Raw genomic sequence first — 18,080 nt, forward strand, 5'->3', positions numbered from 1 at the left:
ACTTTATTAGGAACAACTTACTAGTACTGGGCTGGAATCCCTTTTGCTTTAAGAACTGCCTTAATCGATCATGGCATAGATTCAATAAGATACTGGAAAGATTCATCTGAGATTCTGGTCCTTAATGACATGATAGCATCACACAGTTGCTGCAGATTTGTCGGCTGCACATCCTTGATGCGAATCTCCCATTCCACCACATGCCAAAGGTGCTCTATTGGATTGAGATCTGGTAACTGTAGAGGCCATTTGAGTACAGTGAACTCGTTGTCATGTTCAAGAATCCAGTCTGAGATGATTCACGCTTTATGACTTGGTGCATTATTCTGCTGGAAGTAGCCATCTGAAGACTGTAGTCATAAAAGGATTGTCATGGTCAGCAACAATACTCAGGTAGCCTGTGGCGTTGACACAATGCTCAGTTGGTACTAATGGGCCCAAAGTGTGCCAAGAAAATATCCCCCACACCACCATCAGCAGCCTGAACCGTTGATGCAAATCAGGATGGATACATGCTTTCATGTTGTTGACATGAAGTTCTGACCCTGCCATCTGAATGTTGTAGAAATCGAGACTCATCAGACCAGGCAACATTTTTCATTTTATTTCATTCTCTTTAAACCACAGAGATGGTTTTCAAATCTCAGTAGATTAGCAGTTTCTGAAATACCCAGACAAGTCCGACTGGCACCTACAACCATGCCATTTTCAAAGTCAAGTAAATCACCTTTCTTTCTCATTCTCATGCTCGGTTTGAACTGCAGCAGATCGTCTTAACCATGTCTACAAAAATTTGCGTTAATAAGCAACTGGAGAGGTGTACCTAATAAAGTGGCCGGTGAGTGTACATACATAAAAAACATACATACATACTTACATACATACATACACACATACATACATAAATACATACATACATACATACATACATACATACATACATACATACATACATACATACATTTATCTGAGCTCATTGCTTGTGACTCATCTATTTTTCAAGCTCAAGTGAGAAAAAAAAACATATTCACATTTTGACAGCTTACTGTAACAGTTTGCCAGTTTTTCATCTCTGGCCACTTGGAAGTTACTGGCAGGTACAGTGATCTTCCATTTGTGAATGATATTATTTACTGGCTCAAGTCACCTCATGTAATAACAACTGGGAAGATGATTAAACTGGTCATAAAAAAGATAACAGCACCTAACACTCATCAAACAACGAGTGTACATATTTACATAGTTACCATTGAGGCTTTGGTTCATGATCGTTTTTATTATATCAAATGCCATAATTCATCTATAGTCTAAGTATAGCTGAAGTCAAGGGCATTTGAAGGCCTTAGATGGGCTCAGACCCTCAAATGACTCAAAAAGAAAAGTGCTTAGCTTTCAGGCTTTCTAATTAAACCCATTAAAATAGCATTTACTTGTCATTACTGTGGCACATTGGATTGTACCGAATTGTGAGATTTTACTAGCGATAATAAGAATCACACTTAAGGTATAACTCACTCCAAAATAAATTAAAAAAAGTCATCATTTGCTTGCTCTTTCTGATGAACATACAGGAAGATATAACAATAAGCGTGAAGAAAAACTTCCATTGTTCTCCATAGTATTTTTTGCTCTATACTTCCGATGTCAATGGTTGTTTTTTATCCAATATTCTTCAGAATGTGTTCAAGAGAAGAAAGAAATTCATACAAGTTTAGAACTACTTGAGTTTGAGAAAATGTTGAGGATTTTTTTGTGGTAAACTATCCCATTAATAAAGCAAACTTTACAGTCTGGTAGAAGTAAGATTTACTTATTTTGACCAAACACAAAGTGAGAGTGACATGGATGTTGGTGTTTTTCTTCCCTCTTAGAGAGATGATCTTGTCAGTTGGAGAGTTCCAGCATAGTAAGTGATGCTTTTGTCATATGATGTGATGTTTAAATACAATCTGGATTGTGTTTAATGTCTAGTCTCTGTTGTAGTTTATGTGTCAACCGGTACCATATAATGTGTCAAGATAAAGTTGACTTCAGTCTTTTGACTGTTGCTGGGAAATTATGTAAAAACCATTTAGGCTATAGTGTTTACTGATATTGTCTTTTAAAAATGCTTTTGCCTACATAGAAAATATATTCAATCCAAGGGAAGTTTATTTTAGAACGTTTCAAGTATCTTCTAATCAAGAAGATCTAAATGTTGTGAAATATTTTTTTAGCATCATTTAGTGTGTCAGATAATTATGTATAAATCAAATAACATTATTCTGAACACATTTTATTATAAATTGATTATGTCAAAAAAGTCTTGGCAAACTATAATTATTTGACTTTTTATTTTTTTATAAAGTAAGTAAACTGGTTGCTTTGAAATTAAGCAAATTTATTTTATGCATATTTATAAAATGAAGTCAACTTAACTGTTCCAAGTCATTTACAGACAATTGCTTTTAAACATTGTAATAAATGGGTAAAACAGTTTGAAGGATAGTAACAAAGTACCACAAGATTTATAATTAAAAATTTCCTTTTGGGGTTGCAATGTGGATCATAAACAGACATTTTTTTGGTATATAAAGTACATTGAATCAATTTCATTTTGGTAGGTTCACATAATGTAGGTTCACATAATGTAGATAATGTATCATTAAAATAAAGTAAAAAAAAAAATAAAAAAATATATATATGTATATATATATATATATATATATATATATATATATACTTCTAGAAGAATAATTAAAATAATTTATGCAAATTAGCATTATCAATTTAAAGAAAAAAATCAAACCTTAAGTTCCATCTGTAATTTCCTTCGAATATATTCAGTTATTTCATGTTAAAAATTATGAAAATAACATATTATTTGCAATAAAAGTAAAATTACTGAATCAAGACACAGGAGCCTGAGAATAATGCTAAGAAGAACATTTCAGATAGCACTTAGAGGTTTTTGCATTTAAACTCTTCAAAAAGATTATTTTGATCCTTAAAACCCCTTTATAATATTTGACTCATATAAAATAAATTTAAACATTCCATAATAATAAATAATGAATAGAACTTACAGTAAGGTGATACAATTAATATCTGCAGGGGGCAACAGCTAAAAATTAGGCTAACTCTGACTTATTTACAGATAACTAATGAGCATTATTTCTAAAATAAAATAAAACAAAATAAAATAAAATAAAATAAAATAACAGGAAACAGAAAATCTGGAAAAAAAAACTCCCCTCATGCAAAACCTATTAAGCATCAAAAAGTCAAATAGGCTCTTTTGTTATGGTTACCTATTTTGTTCATCCTATATTCCCATAAAGCCTACCCACATTTGTTATTTTACATCTCCCTCTAGTGGGTAAATCTAAAACACGCTTTTATAACACGGCGACATCAGCGGCACCTAGGCAGCAGAGTCATCTGATACAACAGACAAACATCGCGACTCACTCCTGCGTCCCCGGACTACGGGCAGCTCTCTTCAAGGTTGGACACCTGAAAAACACAACGTCTCGTTTTCTATTTACGATATCGCTTTACAATGACTTGCTGGTGGGGATAAGCGGTCGGGAGATTTATTTGGCTATTAACGAATGCATGATGAGCGGTATTTGTGTTTTATTTGCAGAAAGGACATACAGTAATAGCTACAAAAACAGGGCGCTGATGCAAATAATATTGACTGTTATGGAACGTTAATGTTATTTTATTCCCTTGCGTTTTAGCAAGCAGACAGTCATCATTTTTTATCAGGCCACACACATGGTGTGGAGGGCTTTTCATACTGTACATGCATGCCGTTATTACATAACCCTGTCATATTTGTTAATCTTAATATGCATATCGGATTCTTTGGGATTATTATTGAAATTGTGTACACATGAGAATTAAAAGAGAGCTGAAATCAAATATGTTTTCGTTTTATTTAGATCAGGCTATATTAGACTAGTCAAGTTTTGCCGCATACGGCTGGTGGCCATTACTGCTACATAGTAACCCAGACAACAGTAGAAAAAAGACGTGAAGCATTCAAGGATACTGTGACTTTAGCTCATGTATCAGCCGGATAAAATTAGTCACTTCAATAGTGGCCTAGTGTGATTTCAAATTTAATTTCAAGTTTATTGTTAATTTGTGCCAAACAATACAGATTTTTAATACTTTTTACTAGATTCCTTTCAATGACAAAAGAGTCAATTATATAACCACCGTCATAAACTACATCTACAACAGCATAATGTAACAGATTTACTGTCTAATGTTATGAGTGAGCATCATGTAAGTTGACATATGACTTATATTAATATTACTTAAACATGTTACATATTAATATGACGTAAACAAAGTTGAGAAAATAACAAGTAAAAGCAATTAAAGGAATAATCCTAACTCAATGGGGTTTGGGTAACACTGTAGTTTATCAGTTCCAGTTATATTAGATTAAAGTATTAAATAGAGGCTTATTTCCTGCATATTATTGATATACGTGTTTATTTGTTCTTACAAAGTAGATTTTCTGCATTGTCATATTCTCCATCCCTAATCACCAAAACCTACCAAACCTAACCTTAGTTACTATTAATAAGTAAGCTTATTGTGCTAAAAGTCATAGGTAATGGTTTGTAAATAGTGAGAATTGTAGATAAGTGGCTGGAGTTTGTGTTCTCTGCGGATTTTTAGAGATTTTAATTGGTATAATCTGATATTCTGTTCTTAGAACATTCTCTTTTTTGTGTTCAATAGAAGAAAGAAACTCATAAAGGCTTGTAACAAATGGAGTGATGATCTATTTCTTTAACTGGTGGTCGCAGTACATCTGACCGCAATTAGACCATAAATAACTTATTTGGATGATGAATTATTTAGTCTCCTTTTTCCTTTTGCAGGCTGGCTGTAACTCAATGAGAGCGCAGCGATGGGCAAGGAGAAGCTCCATATCAACATTGTGGTCATTGGCCATGTGGATTCAGGAAAGTCCACCACCACTGGCCACCTCATTTACAAGTGTGGAGGCATCGACAAGAGGACCATTGAAAAGTTTGAGAAGGAAGCTGCAGAGGTATAGCTGATTGATGTAGTGTTATTAATACAATTATTTAAACAGACTCAGTGTGTGAAATATGACTTACTTCCACAATATTTAAAAAAAAGAGTGCTGAAGTACTGAATATCAGGGTGAGTCATACAGTAGATGTAAGCATTTCCCATTGTAGGTAATTTTATAAAAATAATTTAATAATTTACAGGTATAGATTTTCCCAAAATAAATGTCTATTGAAATCAAGTTGGGTATACAAGTTTATATACAGTTGCAGTCAAAGTGATTATCCCTCCAGTCATTTTTCTTTTTTTTTTTTCAAATAATTCCAAAATATTTTATAACAGAGCAAAGAATTTTTCACAGTATTTCCTATAATAATGTTTCTTCTGGAGAAAGTCTTATGTGTTTGATTTCAGCTATAATAAAATAAGTTTTATTTTTTGACTGTCTACAGAACAAACCATTGTTATACAATGACTTGTCTAATTACCCCTTACTTGCCTATTTAACCCAATTAGGCTAGTTAGGCCTTTAAAATACAATTTAAGCTGAATACTAGTCTCTTTAAAAATATCTAGTGATGTATTATTTACTGCCATCATGGCAAAAAAATAATTCAGTTATTAGAAATGATATATTAAAACTATTATGTTTAGAAATGTGTTGAAAAAAGTTAAATGTTCTGTTCGTTCATTAAATAGAAATTGGGAAAAAATATACTTATATGTATATTTATGTATATTTACATAGTTGAAGTCAGAATTATTAGACCCCCTAAATTATTAACGGAGAGATTTTTTCAATTCATTGCTAAACATAAAATTTTAATAACTCATTTCTAATAACTGATTTATTTATCTTTGCCATGATGACAGCACATAATATTTTACTAGATCTTTTTCAAGACACTTATACAGCTTAAAGTGACATTTAAAGGCTTAACAAGGTTAATTAGATAACTAGGCAGGTTAGGGTAATTAGCCAAGTTATTGTATAACAGTGGCTTGTTCTGAAAACAGTCAGAAAAAAGAGCTTAAAGGGGCTTATAGTTTTGACCTTAAAATTGTAAAATAAAAAATAAAAACTGCTTTTATTCTAGACGAAAAAAAAGAATTTCTCTAGAAGAAAAAATATTATCAGATTTACTGTGAACATTTCTTTGCTCTGTTAAATATTTAAATAACAAAAACTGACTTCAACACATCTGTATATATATAACATTGACTCAACTTAAACTGTAAGACAACTTGCTGCACAGTTTTTTTGAGTAGAACCATTTCAACTGCAGTATTTGGGTTAAAAGTTAAGTCAACTAAAAAAAATGTTGTGCAGCAAGTTGCCTTACAATTTTAAATTGAGTCAACATTTTATCTTTTTACAGTGTACACCACTGCTGCTGTATGCAAATAGTACCCCAGCTAACCATTTAGTTCTGAAAATGTTGACGTAATGTTCCCATTTAGTTACATAACTGGATTTTTGTAAATGTGTTTAGAATATACAAAGCATCCTGTTTTTTTAGACTATACACATGTTTTTGTTTTATGATAATGTTATTTAAAACATTTTTTATAATGTTTTAATCTCATCCAGTGCTGGGGAAAGTTACTTTTGAAAGTATTGCATTACAATATGGAGTTTCTCCCAAAAAAAAGTAACTAGTTACTAGTTACTTTTTATGGTGAAGTATGCTTTTTGATACTGTTGAGTTATACTTTTGCATTAGTTTTTATTACCTGGCTGAGGCTTCTTTTTTTTAGAACTGGTTTGTGGTCTGCAATTAACAACGCAAGGTGTAACCTACAGTATACACCTATATTTACCTTTTAAAAAAAAACAATATAATATTTAGGATGTTATCATGACGCCACGGCTATACATGCCAAACATACAATCTGTGACTGAAAGTTTAAAGCAATGTGTTCGCTACTTTTGTACTATTTCTCTCAAGCAAAATCACTGTCCTTTGAGACAATCCCCTTTTCCTTTTTCTACAATGCTTTCAAAATAATGAACACATTCTTTCATTAACTGTGTGATTCATTGTGACTACTTTCACAATTAATTTTTACAAGCTAAAAAAAGTAAATTTAATTACATTTTTAAAAAAGTAACTCAAATATTATTACTTTTTTTAAGTAATGCCTTACTTTACTTGTTACTCAGAAAAGTAATATTATTATGTAACTTTCCATTACTTGTAATGCGTTACCCTCAACACTGCTCTTATCGCATATTAATGTTCTCTGAAGGTTTTTAAAACATCATTAGAGCATTCCATGCCCAATATATTAATGTTCTAAGAACGTTTTCCTATCAACACTGCAAGAATGTTTCAAAAAAATGTTTTCAAAAATGTTTACATTTATATATATATATATATATATATATATATATATATATATATATATATATATATATATATATATATATATATATATATATATATATATGTAAAAAAATATGTATATATATTTCTGGACACTCAAAGCGCTTTACACATTTTTTGGAGAAATCTCCTCATCTACCACCAGTGTGGTAGCACTGCGGCAGCATCCACCAGAATGACATGACGGAAGCCATATTGCGCCTGACTGCACACCACACACCAGCTGATTGGTGGTGAGGAAACAGAGTGATGAGGCGATTATAGTACGGGCATGGTTAGGAGGTTATGAAGGACAGAGGCCAGTAGCCAAATTTGTCCAGGATGTCGTCGTTAAACCACTACTCTTTTTTTATTGATTTTCAGGACCTCGGTTAAACATCTCATCTAAAAAATTTTGTTCACTGCGCAGTATAGAGTTTCCATCAATATACTGGGACGTTAGGAACCAGACAGACCACAGGTTGAACACCCTCTGCTAGTTTTACTAACATAATTTCTGGCAGCAATCTAGCTTCCCATTCAGGTACTGATCGGGCCCAGCCCTGCTTTGCTTCAGTAGGTGACCATGTGAGAGCTCTATGCTTGCTGTTGGCTATTGTTGTTTACGTTTTGCAGCAAATAAATCTCAAATATTTCACATTTGGCGGATACTATTTAATAATGCTAGAATGCTCTTTCGCTAATTAAATTAGTAAACTGAAAATTACTTCTGCAAAATGCAATATAAAGTGTGACAGGTCAGCCTTTTAAGAAATGTGTTTATAGAGTTTTTTCTTTAACAAATATATTTTCTTCTCATTTTATAGATGGGAAAAGGCTCCTTTAAGTATGCTTGGGTCCTTGACAAACTGAAAGCTGAGAGAGAGCGAGGCATCACCATCGATATCTCCCTGTGGAAGTTTGAGACAAGCAAATACTACGTCACCATCATTGATGCACCAGGACACAGAGACTTCATTAAGAACATGATCACTGGCACCTCACAGGTTTTTATACTACCACAAACTAATGTCTTTCCCCTTACTCTATTTTAATAATCTTATACATTTCATTCCTCTTGTTGATACAGGCAGACTGTGCTGTGTTGATTGTAGCGGCTGGTGTTGGTGAATTTGAGGCTGGTATCTCAAAGAACGGGCAAACACGTGAACATGCCTTGCTGGCGTACACTCTCGGTGTTAAACAATTGATCGTGGGCGTTAACAAGATGGACTCTACGGAACCCAATTACAGCCAGAAGCGCTATGAGGAGATTGTGAAGGAAGTCAGCACTTATATCAAGAAAATTGGCTACAACCCTGATACTGTGGCATTTGTTCCCATCTCTGGATGGAATGGGGATAACATGCTGGAGGCCAGCCCAAACGTTAGTGTTTTATTAGCTATGTTATCAACAGATTCAGTATTTTTAGATATCACTTTATAGACATTTTGGCTCTTTACAAACCAAACTCTGATTTATTAGATGCATACTGTTTAAAGAGGGAAAACATTATGTCAGTTAGTGTTTGCTATACATTTTGTAAATACCCTAGCACTGAATAATTTGTGATTTTATAAATCTTTTACAAAAGAAGACTTTTGTGACCACAAAAATGTGTGACCTGTATTTATCAATTATACAGTAAAATTGTAATACATTACAATTAAATAAAAGTTAATAATGTATTCTTTATACGTATTGATTTCCATTATTGTTTTATATATTTAAAATATGTTCTATTATTACTATTAATAAACTGAATGTTTGGCAGCTATAGCATTAATCTAATCTTCGACATTGCATCCCATTTCTGTTTTATCAGAAATATTTTATATTCTACAACAATCTGGTAAACATTGGTTGAAATTGTGCTATACTTTAAGTATTCAGATTATTGTTTATAAACTGGAATCTTTTGAAATCCGTAGTGGAGCTAAATGTGAATAGAACATTCAAAAGAGTTTCAAGGAAAAGATTTCCATTTAACCATTAAAAATGTCTTTACTATGACTTTTTGATCAATTAAATGTATCTTTGCTAAATAAAAGAAATAATGTCTTTTAAAAAAAGAATATCTTTGAAAAAGAAATTTACTGACACCAAACTTTTTAAAAGGTTGAACATGTGAGTCCTAAGATGTTCTTGATGTTCAAAACCTTCCAATCTCTTACTTTAACCTGCTATTATAATATGTCTCTAGATGACATGGTTCAAGGGCTGGAAGATCACCCGAAAGGATGGAAGTTCCTCTGGGACGACTCTGTTGGAGGCTCTAGATGCCATTCAGCCTCCAACCCGCCCCACTGACAAACCCCTCCGACTCCCATTGCAGGACGTCTACAAGATTGGAGGTACAGTAAGATGGCTATTAATACTTTGTTTAGATGTGTGACCATATTATTCATTCATTTTAAGTTGTCTATGCATTAATTAGATAACTCAATATACTCCACCGTTATGTATGCTGATCTCAAAATATTTTAGGAGATAAAATAACTGGCTTTCTAGTTTTTAGTTTGCGACTGGAAGAGCATCTGCTGTGTAAAACATATGCTGGATAAGTTGGTGGTTCATTCCACTCTGGTGACCCTTGATTAATAAAGGGACTAAGCTGAAAAGAAAATGAATGAATGAAAATAACTGACATTGCAGATAAACTCAGACAATTCCTATTTGAACTTTGTCTTTTCTGTCACTGTTTAGGAATTGGTACAGTGCCTGTGGGGCGTGTTGAGACAGGAATTCTGAAACCTGGCCTGGTTGTGACATTTGCCCCTGTGAATGTAACCACTGAGGTGAAATCTGTTGAGATGCACCATGAGGCTCTTTCTGAAGCTCTTCCCGGCGACAATGTGGGATTTAATGTGAAGAATGTCTCAGTCAAAGATATTAGACGTGGAAATGTTGCTGGTGACAGCAAGAACGATCCTCCACAAGAGGCAGCGAGTTTCACTGCTCAGGTAACCATGTAGGCCTTGATCACACCAAATGCAGTTTATGTATTGACAGGTGCCTTTTTTGGATACAATACCATACGAAAAAACTTTATTGTCAGACACACACACACACACACAAAAAAAAAAAAAAATATTTTGCATGACTGATGTACAAATTACTTTTTAAATTTCACTTCATTAAAACTTGGTACTTTAATTGTATAAATTCATGATTCTACACATGACTAGGGTTCGAAATGATGTTCCTTGCATTGTGAGGTTCTTGTAATATGAACGGTCATATAATTTCTCAATTTTTCTTCGCTTTGAACAGATTTTAATCTGGTTCATCAACTTTGTTTTTAGACTCACAGACAGACTCATCTACCATACAGATTTACAATACTGCAGAACACTCATAAGTACAGACATAAAAAAAGTTCAAGAATCTTTTTTGATGCAGGATCTAAGACATTGCAAAAATCTTGTTACACAGTATCAATATAATCTTTCTATGAAAACTTGTCTGTTACTACACCCAAATACTTATATTTGTCCACCTGTCAGACATTATATTATTTTTTTATATTATATTACATCAGACATTGTGGACCTAAACACAATTTCCTCTGTTTTCTTGAATGGATACTATCGGCTGCCTTGCATTTTAACCGCCTGCTGCATCTAGAATTTTTGCTGTCTTGCACTGTGTGCCTGCAGCTGAAAAAAGTCAACTCTGAGTGTAAAAAGCGAGCTATGTCAGTTTCATCCTTTTCATTCTCAAATCAAATGAAAGCAGAGGCAGGGTTTCGATTGAGGTAACGGCAGTGTTTGTGTTGTCAAGATGACTACAGAGACTTTTAAAGGTGGAGGAGAGACTAGTGGTCGATGTTTTGTGTTATCCGAAGCTGATTGATCTCACAAATTGTGAATGTCACAATAATAAATATTACACATCGATATCAACAGCAACGTTCACACACAATACACAGCCGACTCAGTCGTTGCCCAACCATTGTTTCTTCTTGTCAAAAAAAAGGCAGCGTGGTGCGCCTCACATTCTTAGATTGGCCCCTAACTTACACCAAAGGCTTCTTTGTTTTTAAAAATGTGAGACACAATGCTTTGGAATAGTTTGAAAAAATCTGCTTTAATTGAGTCTATTCTATCCCTTGCTTTGGGGGCATTGCTTGGAAGTCACTTCCAGGTTATTAGGTTGAACTATCATGGTACGTATGCATCGTTTAGGAAAAGAACGATGTAGTGACGAGTGTTTGCCAAAACGCATAGTTTCTCTGTCACAGATCCATCGCTTGAACCATCTTAGTTATAATTATAATATAATTATAATTATATTGTTTTACACAAACACGCATTTAAAATAAAATGCAATATTAGGTTTGCTAAAAACATGTACTCGCTTTTCATATTAACCAAATTATTTATTACATATAGAATTTCCTTTACAAATATTATTGAGAATATGACATATCCTATTCTATAACAAATCACTTACAAAAGCTAACACGTATTCTAATATCATATATAAATCATATGAATAAATAAATAATGAGGCTATTTATTATAAAATTAAATGTATTATTTATTATATTAGGAAATGAAAAAATCCTAATTTAATAATAATATTAATAATACTAATGATGATCTTGAGGATGATGATGATGATGATGATGATGATAATTGTTATTTTTTTGTTATTATGTATTAGAAATATAAAAATCATAATTTAATAATAATATTAATAATATTAACAATGATGATGATGATGATGATGATGATGATGATGATGGTTATTATTATTGTTACTACTATTATTATTATTATTAAGTAGGGTATTGTTTATTTATTTTTTTTATAAAAGTCTACTTTTACAATTTCACACTTGTAAACCACAGCAGAAAGTTCTAACCAGCAGGCCCATGTCATATACAGTACAGATACTTAATAAATAACCCACTATAAATTAAAAGAATTAACGGATGCTTTTTTGTTTTCACAAGCTTTGGTAACATAAATTCCGCTTTTAAATAATAAGTCACCTTTGTTCAAAGTTGCATCCATGTTTTTTAAAGTGCACTGCGAAGGGAACACAATTGTAAACATGAAGATTGCTAAAACTGAACTGTAAAAATAGTTTGAAAGCAAATTACACCTAAGGGAGCTGACCTTAATGTTTTTTTTATTTTTAATAATTCCAACTTTTCATGTTAGAATGTTCTAAATTAATAGGGCATAGGGGGGATAACTGGCAATAAAACACAGCCAGGAACTATGCTTCTAATGACAGCTCCAGAGCTGTAGTTGCGAGTGCTCAAGTTTGCGATGCAGTTTGCGAATGTTAGTTGGAGCGCCGGATTTGGTATATGCCAAATCAACAAACTATGCTTGTAAAGACGAAACTTGCGACCTTAGTTGGCTGACGATGGTTTTGGGAAATGCACCCCAGAACATCAGTAGCTGTAGATCTCATCCTTTGTCTGTGGAGTTTAACCTACTCCCTTCGGATCGAAGGTTACAGATGCTTTTTACTAGGACAAAACATTACAGGAATAGCTTTGTATGATTCAGTTGTTTGTATCAAATGCCAAACTTTGCTGTTAAACGAATCTACTTATGGGTACCAATAAAGTCAACTGAAGTGAACTGAAAATAATGGGCCATAAAGCACAAGGGTATTTGGACACAGACACTGAATCAATGTAAACAAACACTTGCATTGATTGTCCCACATGCGAGTGCTTCTGATTGGTCTACTGCTTTGCAACTGACAGTGATGTGCAACTTCGCTGTAAAAGCTAGGTGGCGATTATGTGTGTGGGGACTTCAAAAGACATAAGCATAGTGGTCAAAAATGTCCATCAAGCATGTATTTACATTAGAAAAACAATAGAAAAGTGCACACTGAAAAGAAAAAATACATTCTGTCTCAGCAGCCCTTAACACTTATCAGGATCTAATATTTACATCAGATGAATGTATATGCATGTAATGGTCTAACAGATGCTGGTGTTTTTAAATATCTTCTCTCTGCTCTGGTCAGGTGATTATTCTGAACCATCCGGGTCAGATCAGTGCTGGTTATGCCCCTGTGCTGGACTGCCACACAGCTCACATTGCCTGTAAGTTTGCTGAGTTGAAGGAGAAGATTGACCGTCGCTCTGGGAAGAAGCTGGAAGACAATCCCAAGTCCCTGAAGTCTGGGGATGCTGCTATTGTAGACATGATACCAGGCAAACCCATGTGTGTGGAGAGTTTCTCTGAATATCCTCCTCTTGGTAAGCGTCATCTTCATCTATAGTCAAAGCTATAGATTTCTCTTGTGTGTTTATTATTAATTACTTTACTTCAGAAAAGCGCATGTTGTGACATTTTGCAAACAACTGACGCATGATTTAGGACATTTTATGCTGAGGTGATAGTATGATGGCTGAGAGAACACAAATGCGCCGCAAGTTATATACTATTTTGTAAGATAGCACTGTATAGTCTTTATTGTATACAGTATATACAGTGCATTCGGAAAGTATTCATAGTGCTTCACTTTTTCCACATTTTTTAAAAATTAAAATGGATTAAATTCATTTATTTCCTCAAAATTCTACACACAATACTCCATAATGACAAAGTGAAAAAAGATTTTTTGAAATTGTTGCAAATTTATTCAAAATAAAAAACCTGAAAAATCACATGTACATAAGTATTCACAGCCTTTGCTCAATACTTTGTTGATGCACCTTTGGCAGCAATTACAGCCTTAAGTCTTTTCAAATATAATGCCACAAGCTTGACACACCTGTCTTTGGGAGTATTTGCCCATTCCTCTTTGCAGTACCTCAGGTTGGATGGGAAACAGCCATTTTCAGATCTCTCCAGAGATGTTCAATAGGATTTAGGTTTGGGCTCTGGCTGTGCCACTCAAGGACATTCACCGAGTTGTTGTGAAGCCACTCCATTGATATTTTGGTGGCGTGCTGTGGGTCACTGTCCTGCTGGAAAATGAACCGTCGTTCCAGGCTGAGGTCAAGAGCATTCTGAAGCAGATTTTCATTCAGGATGTCTCTGTGCATTGCTGCATTCATATTTCCCTCTATCCTGACTAGTCTTCCAGTTTCTGCTACTGAAAAACATCCCCACAGCATGATGCTGCCACCACCATGCTTCACTGTAGGGATGGTATTAGCCTAGTGATGAGCGGTGCCTGGTTTTCTCCAAACGTAACGCCTGGCATTCACTCCAAAGATTTAAATTTTAGTCTCATCAGACCAAAGAATTTTGTTTCTTATCGTCTTCAGTTTTTCAGATGCCTTTTGACAAATTCCAATATTAAAGAGTTGCTTTTGTCTGGCCACTCTACCATATAGGCCTAATTGGTGGATTGTTGCACAGATGGTTATCCTTCTGTAAGGTTCTCTTCTCTCCACAGAAGAAAGCTGGAGCTCAGACAGAGTGACTATCAGGTTATTGATCACTTCCCTGGCTGTGGCTCCCACAATCACTCAGCTTAGATGGCCAACCAGCTCTAGGAAGAGTCCTGCAGGTTTCAAACATCTCTAACTTACGGATGATGGAGGCCACTGTGCTCAATAGAACTTTTAGAGCAGCAGAAATTTTTCTGTAACCTTCCCCAGCCTTGTGTCTCAAGAAAATCCTGTCTCGGAGGTCTACAGACAATTCCAACATTTACAGTATTGTTTTTTTTTTACTATAGTTGTAATCATCACAACTATAGAATAACCACAACGGAAATGTTCAAGTACTTTACTTTAGTATGATTTAAACACATAGTACGTTGTATTTATTAGAAATTACTATAGTATTTTTTATGTGGCATGTTTGTTCAGGTCTATATTATTAACAATACTAAGAAATACAGCATATGATTTTTAACATTAACTAAGAGTACACAAAATGCTATTTTTAAAGTATTTTTCGTTAATTCATGGTGTTACAGTGTTACGGAATGCATTAATGAGGGAAAAACATTATTATGGCAGCATGCAATTTGACTTTCTACCAAAGTGATAACACTAGAAGGTGTGTTTATAAGTCATTAAACCTTTGTAATCATAACATCACACATGTCATGAATGTGGATTAGATTGTATTCATACTTATAACTGAGAAAATGAAACATAACGACAGTTGTTATGACATTTTAAATGCAAAGATGGCATTGTTTGTTCTGACAACATGACATAAATACGTCACAACCATTTTTGTCTTTGTTATGACAACTTGACATTACCAAGACAACAAAACTTGTCATAAATCTGTCATAAACATGATTTGTTATAAAGCCATTTTTAATATGTTATGAATTTTATAACACCACCATTATTTTTTTTTTGGGCCTAAAGCTAAATGTGGCATTAACATGTCGGTAAATTTTAATAACGCTCTTAAAAATTATTTGACAAAGTAATGACATTTTAAAGGAGATATTTTTATGACAAATACAGTTTGTTCCACTGAAAGCGTGATCAGAAAGTATTCATGTCACAATTATAATGCCTCATGACAATCATGTTTATGGCAGATTTATGACAAGTTATGTTGTCTTGGTAATGTCAAGTTGTCATGACAAAGATAAACAGCGTATGTGATGTATTTGTTTATGCCAGGTTGTCATGGACAAACAATAACAAACAATGTCATCTTTGTATTTAAAATGACATACCTGAGCAAATGACATTTAATAAGAGTTGTCATAAGCATGCATAAAATCTCATTCACATTAATGACGTGTCTTATGAACAGCCCTTTAAGTAATGTGTTATAAACAAGGACAACTAAGCTGTTTTTTTCTGATGTTCTTAATTTCCCAGGTCGTTTTGCAGTGCGTGACATGCGCCAAACCGTCGCAGTGGGTGTCATCAAGGGGGTTGAGAAGAAGACCTCGACGTCTGGCAAAGTCACTAAATCTGCCCAAAAGGCCCAGAAGAACAAATGAATGTTGTGCTGGGCTGCAAACACTTGGGTCAGCCACACCATCCCTCCTCTTTTCAACTCCATAAATAAAGCTCGGTTAATTATCACAATGCATCGCAAAAGCAGAAGAAGGAAAAATCTAATTTGCACCTGCTTGACAATGATTATGTTAGTGAAAATAATGTTTAATCGTATGTTCTCTTTGAATTGTAAGTCTTCGTTGTGCTATTTGTTCTGTTGTTAAACTGTTATAAGCACTTTAAGCAGATCTGCCTCTTGTGGGAGTGTGGAATTAGCATTGTTTATCTGTATTCCCAGCTTGTATGCAATCCCTAAACCCTACTGCTAAAATTGCTTGTGTGACCTTGCTAGCAATAGTAGCGAACTGTTCCAGCTTCCAGTCTAGTAGGTTTGAGATTTTATGTTAGTTTGTTCTGATTTGACGTCTCGTAATGTAGCTTTAGAGCTTTACTCATTGTCTTTTTCCTGTTAGCATGAAGCTAAAGTTGCTAGCGCACTTTACTGTCTACCCAGACAGCGCACTAAACAAGCATGAGCTATCTTGTTTGCACTTGCACTCATGTACTTTAAAGAGAATATGATTCTCTGTTATCTAATGTATATCTGATCATAAGCAACAATAAAATACATTAAACTGTGACGTCTACTTATAAATTACTAAAGAGGTAAATACCATCATTTTCATTCAATAAACATAGGTTCTTGTGTTTAGGTCAGATATTTGACTAATCCAGTGCCTGTGCACATTCCACCTAAATTAGTAAATTGTTATTAAAAATTATATAAATATAGCTGCAAGCAGCAATTATCAGGGGCCAAGCAGTCCAGTGGCCACATTATAAGCAAGCACGGCAACAAGCTACACAGCAACTGGAAAATTCTGTAACTTTTTGGCAGCATGGTCTGAGCCAAATTTGGTGGAAATTGGGCTAACAACCTATAGAAAGTTCAAAATAACAGATTTTTAAACTAATTCAAGATAATGGACAGGAAGTCAATAAATTGTTCTCTGTATGATCCAAGGAATCTACAAGACCAGTCTCATGACAATAGACAAAACTATTCAAAAGTCATTTGATAAATTTTATATGATTTCTATTGATTGAATGTACTGTAATTATTAGTCAGTTTTACCCAGAAGGTAGTTCAAAGTGATGTAGTTTGGTCAATGTCAAGTCTAGATCACACACTTTATAGCCTATTTGTTTTCAATACTTCAACCCATTGCAGTGATTCAGCCTGTAATGTCATCTGGCAGCATTACATCAAGTTTGGGCATATGCTAAATGACAACAGTTTTGTCAATCGACATGAATTCCATAACTTTTGGTCCAAGTGGTCTGAAGATGATTAGAGTAAAATATGGTGAAGATTGGACCAACGGTCTAGGAGAAGTAAAGAAAGAATTGTTTTGAAAAAAATCAAGATGGTGGAGTAAAATTTTGGCAGATTATGACATAATTGGTATCTTTGTTGTTGGCATGACTCAAGGAATAATTTAAGACCAATGTCATCAAAATAAACATATGCAGGCAAAAAATATTAACAAATTTATAAGTTTCATTAATAATGGCTCATGAATGTCTTATAACTCTTGACCCATAGGTGGCGCTGTCACTAAAGTTTTATGTTGTGGTCAGTGTGAGGAGACAATGACAGACCTAAAATTTCAATTTTACTTAAGACTAGATTTCGGACAGGAAGTTCAGTTAATTAAGGCATAATTGGTATCGATATTCTCAGGACAACCCAAGGAATGTA

At 34.0% G+C, this 18,080-nt stretch overlaps 1 protein-coding gene across 1 annotated transcript; it reads left to right on the top strand.

Annotated features, from left to right (window-relative positions):
- The first annotated feature begins 3,383 nt into the window (after positions 1 to 3,383).
- eef1a1b (eukaryotic translation elongation factor 1 alpha 1b) lies at positions 3,384 to 16,959 on the top strand. Its single transcript, NM_001017795.2, is given in 8 exon segments — positions 3,384 to 3,486; positions 4,887 to 5,059; positions 8,237 to 8,416; positions 8,500 to 8,796; positions 9,614 to 9,764; positions 10,117 to 10,373; positions 13,411 to 13,645; positions 16,196 to 16,959. Coding segments are annotated over 7 exon segments (1,389 nt in total). The 5' UTR covers positions 3,384 to 3,486; positions 4,887 to 4,915; the 3' UTR covers positions 16,321 to 16,959.
- Positions 16,960 to 18,080: the final 1,121 nt, after the last annotated feature.

Source organism: Danio rerio, chromosome 1 (assembly GCF_049306965.1).
Source record: "Danio rerio strain Tuebingen ecotype United States chromosome 1, GRCz12tu, whole genome shotgun sequence".
NCBI lineage: Eukaryota > Metazoa > Chordata > Actinopteri > Cypriniformes > Danionidae > Danio > Danio rerio.